Below are 11,006 nucleotides of genomic sequence, written 5' to 3' on the forward strand. Positions count from 1 at the left end.
TATTCAAAACCGAAGTTTGGTCATATTATGAAAGTTAGAATATGAATTTTTGTTTGTAAACTGTCTTGAAATTGCCAAATCTAGAAAAAAGATGTCCGACAGGGGAATCGGACCCATGTCGTTGCAGCAATAACATGAGTTGTCTGAGGATAGCAACGCTCGATTATTCAACTTGTCAACTGAATGAATATAAAAGAAAAAAGAGACAAGCTTTTGTTAAATACATGACAGAGTTATGGAACCTGTACAACGCATGTCAGTACAGTGGAAAAACGTGTGAAGTTTCGATTCATTCCCATTAGTTGGTACTGAGATTTAGGGGTGCCTGATGTTCCTCTATGTGTACATGTATCAATAAAGCGGTTAATCTGGTAATCAAATGCGGTCTACCTTTACTTAAATGTATATAACAATTTCCAATAAATATGTGGATAACCTTTGCCACAGGTCATTGAAATATAAACAGACACTGTTAAATTTACTGGTAGACACAATCAAAAGTGAAAACTTTGTTGCTTCATTAAAGAATATTCTGATCATATTGTGATCGACCATGTTTTTTGGTCTAAATTGACACCAGTATTTAATTGTGGCTTTAACCAAAAATTGCCAAGTCGAAGAAGGGACATAATGTTGTTAAAAAGCAAAATACAGTTATGAAACCTGTGCAGTTTAAGTCAGTTTATCAAAGTGAATAATTAAGAGAAGTTTCAATCCATTCACACAAGTGGTTACTAAGGTACCAGCTTACATACAAGAACTTGACCAAAATGGGACGCCGACGCACACATCGACGTACGGGTGATTCCAATAGTTCTACCTACTCTTCGAATTGTCTAGCTAAAGTCTTCCCCGCGGTCTTGGCCATTAGAGATGTACATGCGTAAACCGGTGTGAGGAGGGACAGTGGATTAGCGATAAAAATGAGGGATCTTCTCAAAGTGTATTTAGATACAATTTCATAAGGTTACGTTTTCATTTCTTGATTTGATCTCCGTGTCCTTCTGATTGTCCATCATCGGCCTTCATCATCAGCTGTCTTTTTAAGACCAAAGAGGTCACAATTTTTGCCAGTCTTTTATGACATTTGATCAGAACGGTTTCCTCAATAGAAGTTTTATTTCGTAAGAAACGAAATGGATACTGGATCATTCGACGTCAAAAATGAGGTCACTAAGCTCACATGTTCATTGGAGATTGATATAGATCTCTATTTAATTATTTGTAGACAGCATCCGATTACCGGATTACCCGAATTATTGATACCGGTACACATCAAGGAGCATCAGACACCCCTAAATTTTGTTAATAGAAAATCCTTACTAACAGGTAAATGACCTTTGTGGGAAAGATCAGTTTTGTAGTAACCATCAGACTGAATTATTTGACATTAGTATATCCACATTTAAAATTACGTAAACCAAGTAGAAAAGGTTGCCTTTATGGTCGTTACATGTTTTTTCTTCTTCTATGATCTTACCTAGTAACCTAGTTTTGATCTCAGATGATCAGTTTCCAAACTATCAGTCATTGTATAAATACTCTGATCAGGTTTTGGGTAGATCAAGCAAAACATGTGGCATCCAGAAGTATTTATTATGCTTTGACATAGAACTAATGATCCAAATTTTATAGAGACAATCATATAGGGGGTCTCCGTGGCCAAGTGGTTAAGGTCGCTGACTTCCAATCACTTGCCCTTCGCCGATGTGGGTTGCATTCATTCTTTATGCGAGGAAGCCATCCAGCGGTGATGAAATAATGCATGGAGGGGCGCCTGGGGTCTGCTCTACCATCAAAGCAGCTTAGCTAGAAAATCGCCATATGTCGTACAGTTGTGGCAGTGTGACGTTACTACCTACAAATAAAAAAACAATCATACAGACCTGCTTCCATGTAGATATAGTAGAAAATGTTTACTGAAAATTTTAACAATGTTTTTTTTCGAGGAGTTGACCCTGTGATCTATTTCTTCACTTGAGATAATGCAGTATCTAACTTATTCCAAATTTTATTTGGGCAAACAGTCAGATAGAGTTCCACTTAAGACTCAGTGACCAACATTTTAACTTCTAAATTGTAAACAGGTCAATTGTTTAACACGGCAGACGGCAACAGCAGATATAAGGCGGACATGATACCACAGTAAACTACTAGAAAAGAACCAAAACATGCGAAAACAAGAAATATTTTTAAAAAAGATGGTCGGCGTGATGTAACTGAAGCACAAGTTATATATGGGCAGAAACTTGTATTTAAATCTTTTGACAATGTTGAAAGGGGCCTCTGTGAAGTTTTGTATAAATGAGGACAGTAGTTCTGAAAAAGACTGTGTTTAGAAATTGTGGAGGGACACACGACGGACACCAAACAATCACAAAAGCTCACTTTGAGCCTTTGGTGCTTAAAAGATGGCAACAGTAAGCAAACAATATTGAAATATGTTCTATACTTTATTTCTAGAATTGTTGGAAGCAACATGAAGCCTTACCCTACTTCAGCTTATTATCAAATTTGTCTATCATTCAGAATATGTACAGTACTGTTTTCACCGAATAGATTAATTTAAAATTTAGAGTCTAAAATTTAACAGTATCGGACATGACTGTTGTTGCAGGTTAGTAATAATTTGCACTGGTTAGAAATTGTTGCTGTAATGCAGGGTAAGAGTTAATGACTGTATACAACAAATAACCCTTTTGTAAAAACAAAACTTAAGGAAAGGAAACTTAACAAAACAGAAATAACTTAACAAGAAAACTAAACAAAACAGAAATATGTCCGGATGAGCAGATGAATATTTGGTTACGCGCACCTGTTCAATTGGCACGCATACAATCCGATGGTGCTGTACTTATAGAGGTTATAGATGACGAACGCGTTGTCACTTCACTCAGTGTCACACATGACTCAGAGTGAAGCATTTTCAGCCTTTCCTCCAATTAGCGCCACTCTAACAAAATCTCTCATTATGGCTGAAAATACCGAGAATACTAGTACCTTACCAAGCAATCCGATTGGTACATTATTCAGGCGGCATAAGGTCATATGAGGTCATAAAATCGTGCTTAATACGGCACGCCGAAAAAATAAAGCAACCGTTGTAAAACGTGTAAGTTTAATTGTTTAAAAATAACTTGGAGAAACTCCCCCCTATTTTACGCTTATCCACTGTCCAGCTTCACATCGGTATGTCGTCTCTACATCTGTAATACCCCACGGAGGAATAATGTGCGACGTTACACACATATTAGTATCATTTCATACCATTCATATTGCTAACTACACGAAATAAGACAAAATAGAGCTTTTTACAAATATTACAATGAGATATATACAAATGTTCGAATCAGTGTAAATCATTTTGCTACTTCTTCCTAGAGACGAAAATGATGAACTTGTAATAAATATTTTCGTTAAAAAAAAATTCGTTAAATACTGAAATGTATTACTTTGTGAAACGTAACGGAAGTATAAACGTTATTAACTCAATTTCGCATCAAAAATACGCATTTAATCAAGTCTTAACATCTGCAAGACATGTCTTATGACAGCACGCTCGACTATTCAAATGCTTGTTAGAAAAACGGATTTTCTGTCTACAAATAGCTATATATTGTCCAAGAGTTGTGGAACTTGATGCTGGGTGCCATTGAAAAAGATCACAGCACCAAGTTCCATAACTCTTGGACAATATATAGCTATTTGTAGACAGAAAAGTTTGTGAAGTTTCAACCAAGTACCTAGAACAGTTTTTGGAGTAGTTTCCATGCAAAACTTTAACCTGCATTTTCCAAGTCCAGAAAGAAGCATTACTTTGCAGTTATACAAAAATTCAGAGTTACGGGCCGTGCATCTTTTGTGTTGTTGTGTACATGTGCTCAATTACTGTGTGCGTGTACACAGTTGCACTTACACATATTTCCGCGTGGAGTGCTGTATGGGCGGTTACGTTCTCTGGATGTGGCTGTTCTATTCCTGTTGGACTTTTGTCCTTGTTTCTTTTACCATGCTTTATCCTCCTCAGTCAATTGTATAAATGTTTGTGTTAACATTGGAGACAGCAATTGGCATGCACATCTAAGAAGGGGGAAATCTATTTGCTTTCATGTAAGAGTAATGGGACTTGATGCCGTAAACTTCTGTTATTACCTAAAAGAGGAGTTTGAAGTTTTAACGTAGCATCTACAATGGTTAAAACAAGATATTGTATTCTTTGAAAAACTTAAACTACAATTTTTTGGTTAAATAGGAACATAACTCTGGAAATATCGCAAGTAGAGTTATGCATCTTGACAAACTAGCGTACATTGTCATTTTGAGAAGGTAAAGTAACTGTCTATTGAATATCATAAGTAGTGAGGAAAATGGTAGACTTGAGAAACACTTTAATCTTTCTAAGTCAAAAGGGGACATAACTCTAGAAATATTGCAGATAAAGATAAGCGTCTTGTCGCACTAATGTACATGTCTCTATGAACAAGCAGATTTACAGCCAGTTTCAGTTCAATATCTTTAGTTTTGAAAAAGATATTTTAATAGATATAATCTTTAACCAAATTTTTTTTTTATTAAAAATTGGCATTATTTTTGAATTATCGCATTTAGAGTTACAGAACTTGCCACACATGCAAATTGTCACTATGATCAAGTAGAGCAAGTTTTGAGAGAATATCTTTAGTGATAAAGAAGTATTCAATTTCATATAAAACTTTAACCAACGTAGACACTGACGCCAACGCCTAAGCAAGGGTGGGTGCAGTAGTCCTTTTTCTTAGAATTGTCGAGCAAAAAGTAAGTAAAATGCTTTATCCACATATGAATTAGTGATCTTTGTTCCTATATTGACGACATTTCATTTGACAATAGTATGTCATCTATATCAACAACTAAACTGTTTTTGCTGCAGTTGATTCACGTATTTAATAAATAAATTCTGTCATTAAAGATCGTCCGTAGAAACCATTGTACTTAACAACATACTTGATAACGGATGTTTGCTCCACATATCTGTGAAATATTGATTCACTTCTTTCACAGCTGACCAAGTTATTCATTGTTGAATTACACATACTAATGTTTAAGATATAATAAGTTCCCAAGTGTGGTTTATCGTAGAATAACCCGTGTTTTGAGTTCTTATGCGTAAGAATATATCACGAAGGCCGTAGGCCTAAGTGATATTTTCTTTCGCATTAGAACGAAAAACACGGGTTATTCTACGATAAATCACACTTTGGAACTTGTTAGTTCGATTCTAACACGACATACTTGGAATAACAGTTTTAAAAAAATGGTAACTACTTTTTACGCTCTGAACGCACCTGGATTTGTCTGTTGAAATTTCCTCCCACAAAACTGTAAAGTTGCAGATTCATACATAAAACTTTACATGCAGTATATAAATGGAATAGTCAAAACATGGTGCGCGCGCAGCACAGTTCAAGAATTGTTTATTGCAGAATAACCAGAGACATATTTTGCACTACATGTATGTAGGTTATTCCAGGTCGTGTTAGAATACGGCATATACAGATGCTATATTACAATGCTGTCATGAAAGATGATCAAAATAGTCTTTAAGACTGTAAATGTCCAGGCAGAAATATTGTGCAGCAACAAAGAAAAACAATGCTGTCATTAGGGAAATGATAGAAGAAAATGATCGATATACTATTTTCCGAATAGACACACCGTAAGCATTTCCGATGGGACCTGAGATCATATTCTGAATGACTGTTTTAAAGAAGGGTCCCACATTTGTTGAAACGAGACCAAAAGTCCAAGTGTTTAGATTGCACCAAAAAACTTCTGAAAAACATTAAAAATGTAATCCAAAGAAAAACATCTATGTTGCTCATTTGGGATGAAACTTAGGGTCAGTCATTCTGAGCCCCATTGAAGCAAATAAAACTAACAATGATTGAATAAAAGTCAGGTAATTGATAGCACGACTCTAAAAGCCTGTTTTTATGCAGGGAGAGTACTTTGAAGGGTATTTTTGATACCGTATAACGGGTTTACGGATAAAAACACATGATTTTATTCTATACGATTTTAAAATTTAAGAAATCACAAAGTCTACCGGTTTACTTGACTTTATGCGGCGAATTTATACGAGGCCAATATTTACGAATCTGATTTTGTCGTGAACAATGGTAAAAATTAGCAGCGTGTAAAAATACACTTTATACGGTATGTTAGGCATGCGAAAACCATTGACAATTTTATTGTATCAACCTCGTACTTCAAGAATATGTAAAAGAAAAAATGAACATACTTCAAATTCTGTGCAACCCAATCAGCAAATACTAAACTTAAGAGTCCAACGCCTTAGAACTATCTATCCGGCAGCAAATGTTGTCGGATAGGTATATTTATTAGAACATATTTATGATATTAAAAGCGCGCTTGACAAACAACTCAAGATAATGCAGCAATAGAATTATTAAAAGATAAATCCAAAGCAGTAGCATGATGGTTGTAATGGATATTCACGTGCTGAATTTTGAGCATCATTTATTCACAAGTAATATGCTAAAATATTAATTGTTTTTAAAGAACAGTTCGTTCTATATTTTCTTATAAATTATGTAACTTCAGTGGCCATCAATGAATGTATAATATTAACATACAGTATTTTCTGAAATGCAAATAATGGTACACAAATCTAACAAGAATTATTCTAATTTATATGTGTATAGCTTTAAACATTCTCAAAAAAGGAGAATCAATTATCTCTTCGCTGACTTCATCGCTGTTTTGCTTAACATTTTCATTCTTTCATTTTCATTTTTACCTGATCTTCTTCGTTGAAATTTCATGACATTATTCTCTGATTCTGCGTGTTGATATAAAATCAGAAAATGATTTGCAAATATTGGTACTGTCATTGCTAGCAATAACACTCCAGAAACGGCACAAACACAAGCGATTAATCTTCCGATCATAGTTTGCGGTTGAATATCGCCGTATCCAACCGTCGTCATGGTAATAACTGCCCAATACCAAGCATCTGGAATGCTTTTAATTGTTGAGCTATCTTCAGCTATATAGAAACAACTCGCAAAGGTGCACATGCCAGTTATTAAGAACAAGATCACAATAGAAAGGTCTTTCATATTTTTACGTGCAGCATAGACAAGAACTTTTCCAGCACGCACATTCAACACTATACGAAAGAAACGGAGTGCGCGTAACATCTGGATATATGCTATTTTGTCAATCCAACGGTTGTATCGTAGGTGAGGGTACATATAATATAGAAGAAAATATGCATAAGCTCCTATCAACGAAAGAGCATCTGCGCAGTTTATAACAGAGAGGAAATACCCTCTGAGAAACGGGCATGTAAACAACCTTACAATAATGTCAATTGTGAAAAATATGGTCGTTAGGCCCTCAAAAATAACAAGGACAAACAACTTCACCTTATAATTTGGTACCTTCACATGTTTTGTTTCTTCAAATATTTCTTGTATGTGAAAGAATGTTGGTGTTTGCGTTAATAGAGTTTCATTTTTGGCGTTTGTACCGTTACCTTTTTCCATGTCAGGTGTATCTACAGTGTTGTTTACGGAATGTTTGTCAGTTGGCAACTCATCCTCGGGCGATTCATCACGAACTTCGTTTAGGTTGGGAAATGTTCTGTTATCATGTGTATTCAAGCCAGCACGTTCTCCGCGGATCAAGAACCCAAGATGATGATTTACTCCAGTCCTATTCTCATGGTCCTGCTGCTCGAATCTTAAAAAAGAATTAGTTTTTTTTTCTCTCCAAGAAGCACTTGTTGATTCCTTTGGAATATTAATGTTTGCACAAAACGAAGAAGACGCATGCTGAAATCGCTCGCAGTTAGTCATTGTCCTATGGAAGCTTGGATCTGTACTACATGCCATCACAAATATAGACAGTAACACCATCAGAAACGTCGCTGCAAAGTATATCTGTAATAATAAAATAATAACTAATTGATATCCAATGGCTACCTTTCACCTAACTGTTTCATATTTAATTATTTAAAATCCTCATCAAGCATATTTAACTTTATTAAATATATGTAAATTGATTGTGTGTGTAGAACTACATTCATCATTAAAACTACACATTTATACTGTGTTCAGCTATAACTAATGAGCTAATGCATAATAAAGTTAATACACATCAATGTATTAATTCTATGTTTACTTAAACTATATGCAGTATTTGTGCACGTTTTCAAATATTAAATTTTGGTCTAGTACACCTTTTACTGAAATAAAAACTTTTCGTGAACTTATTTATAAATTATGCATATCGTCTGATTGACTGCCCGTTATCTCAACACAAGTGATAATTTTTACATTAGTTGAGAAAAGTCCAAATACTGTTTGACATTAGATAAGTTTACAGAAAATTGTCAGTTTTTTGTTTTGTCCAAAATATATAATATGTATATATCAGGAATGTGTTAGTACAGTGCCCGTCAGCGAATCGCAAATAACTGGTCAATGACGTGATTTTCGATGAAAATTTTCATCATTGACGATTTTTTTTACTTACAATAGCTGAAATTCAGCTTATTCTTGTATCATATAACCAGTCTTTTCATAGAATTGTCATTCTTAGTTATGCCGATGCGAAATGATTTTCAATTATACAAAATGATTTTAATTGTACGAAATGTAAAGAGATTTTTAATTATACAAAATACAAAATGAGAAATGATTTTTAATTATATTATACAAAATTACGCAAATTGACAAGTCTTGACCGTAATATAAATATATATAATATATAAATATATAAAATATAAAATCAACAAAATGTTTCGAAAATTAAATAAGTAAGTCCTCTTTGGGCATTTGTTAACAGTGGCACAGAGGTGACATATATGTTTTTTATATTAATACGTGCGCACGTAATAACTAATACGTGCGCACGTACTAGTACAAAAATTATCATCGCACATGTTATAAAAAAACATATTCGTGCGTATAAAGTAATACGTGCGCACGTACTAGTATAACAAACATCATCGCACATACTAGTACGTGCGTACGTACTAGTTAAAAACATCTTCGTACGTATGAAGCAATACGTGTGCGCACGTAAAAGACTTTACGTGTGCACGTATTAGTTTATAAAAACATCTACGCACGCACAAACTAATACGTGCACACGTATTACTTTATACGTACGAAGATGTTTTTTAATTAGTACATGCGCACGTATTTACTAGTATGTGCGATGATGTTTTTTGTACTAGTACGTGCGCACGTATTACTTTATACGTACGAAGATGTTTTTTTAGTATGTGCGATGATGTTTTTTGTACTAGTACGTGCGCACGTATTACTTTATACGTACGAAGATGTTTTTTATGGTATGTGCGATGATGTTTTGGTACTAGTACGTTCGCACGCATTAGTTATTACGTGCGCACGTATTGATATAAAAACATATTTGTCACCTCTGTGCCACCGTATTTGTTAGATAAATTATATACGTGATTTTAATATTCCACGCTTTTTGTGAAGTTTTATCATTATTGATTAATTTTGACTTATTTCCGTATTAAGCACGACTTGTTTGCACATGACGAATCTGATAAAAAATTGAAAACTCGTTAATTTTAAACTTACTTTTCCGACAAGTGAAGCCTTTGTGTATTCGATTGTTTCCCATACCTTTGCTCTGCAGTCGGACATACATTGGTATGTAGGCAATGAGGAAGCTGACTCTGCCAGTGTTTCATTAAATGTCCGCAATGTATCCTGATCATCCAAGAAACTCTTCAACCTACATTATAATGAAAGCTAAAGACGCTGTAAAAGAAAGTTCTCAACATTTCGGTCTTAATATTTCAGTAGTTTTATCGTCAAACAAAATAAATGCAAATACAAATTAATTCAAATGTTAAACGGTAAAGTCAATGTGCGCAAGTCCGTTGGAAAATTACTTCAATTAAGTAAACAAAGAGCTGAGTGCCGCCTATACAGAACAGGGTTATATTTGTTTTCTATTGACAAAGAATACAGAAGACTACAAACTTAAACAAAATTAACGGCAATAGAATATACGGTGTAAAATATTTACCTGTTGTAACAGCACTCTGTCAAAACATTCGGCGAAATCTCCCAGTACTCCAGCTCCCTAATGAATGCGCCCGGACATGACGTCATAGGGATGTGTAATTCTCCTGTTTGATAGAATGCCAAAATAGCTGTAAAACTCTCTGGTGGTCGGTTTATAACAATGCATTCAGAATTAGAGACTAAAGTTTCAGTCCAAAAACTTCTTGTCAGACGAGACGGCGGTCCATTTTCAATAACTTCCCTGGAAACTGCGTACATCTGCCCGCAGACGTCGAAATGTATTCTTTCATTCATTTTGCTTGATGTGATATTATTCTAATTTAAAACTTGACTATAGATTTTGATTGTAATTGCATAAACAAACAATAACTAACCAACATTTTGAAATTTATGCCAGTTTCGAGACTCTGCGAAAGTGATTTCCAATCAACAGATCATTAGAATCTAACTCACTCTGTTACGTTCACATTATTTTTCCAATATTCTAACACCTCAACAGGTCATTCGTGTTGTTACAATACTCATTTTACCTGGCTATAATGGCGATAAATTTTACAGCAGACACGCAGGTACAAACATATTTTTAATTACAAGGAATGAATACTTGATAACGCATCACAATTATCACTAATTGTTTTTTTCTCTCCAACATCTGTATCTATTCAAAGCTTTCTGAAACACTATAGTTGCAATTAAAAGCGTTAGCGGCTTAATCAAAGACTTCATGTGATTTCCGAAATTATATAAAATTGTACTTATAATTAATATACAGTTTATTTTTGACACAAAAATGAAGTATTCAATTTTGACTTTTTAAAGAACGGATTGTTATAAACATAATTTGAGCCGCGCCATGGGAAAATCAACATAGTGGCTTTACGACCAGCATGGATCCAGACCAGCCTGCGCATCCGCGCAGTCTGGTCAGGA

The 11,006-nt window shown here is 34.6% G+C and overlaps 1 protein-coding gene across 1 annotated transcript; it reads right to left on the bottom strand.

The window, feature by feature from the left end:
- Window positions 1-6,125: 6,125 nt before the first annotated feature.
- On the bottom strand, window positions 6,126-10,473 carry LOC123528171 (potassium voltage-gated channel subfamily B member 1-like). The gene is made up of 3 exons (XM_045307909.2): window positions 10,078-10,473; window positions 9,624-9,780; window positions 6,126-7,946 (listed from the first exon to the last, which is right to left on the bottom strand). The coding sequence occupies exons 1-3, from the start codon at window positions 10,368-10,370 to the stop codon at window positions 6,735-6,737; spliced, it is 1,662 nt and encodes a 553-aa protein (XP_045163844.2). The 5' UTR covers window positions 10,371-10,473; the 3' UTR covers window positions 6,126-6,734.
- Window positions 10,474-11,006: the final 533 nt, after the last annotated feature.

The sequence above is a fragment of the Mercenaria mercenaria genome, chromosome 14, assembly GCF_021730395.1.
Source record: "Mercenaria mercenaria strain notata chromosome 14, MADL_Memer_1, whole genome shotgun sequence".
Classification (NCBI taxonomy): Eukaryota; Metazoa; Mollusca; class Bivalvia; order Venerida; family Veneridae; genus Mercenaria; species Mercenaria mercenaria.

Coding starts and splice junctions, on each gene's coding strand:
- LOC123528171 (XM_045307909.2), bottom strand. CDS start 10,370: ATGAATGAAAGAATACATTTCGACGTCTGCGGGCAGATGTACGCAGTT. Junction 9,781..10,077: donor ACAGAGTGCTGTTACAACAG/GTAAATATTTTA, acceptor ATTATAATGTAG/GTTGAAGAGTTTCTTGGATG. Junction 7,947..9,623: donor AGGCTTCACTTGTCGGAAAA/GTAAGTTTAAAA, acceptor TTATTATTACAG/ATATACTTTGCAGCGACGTT.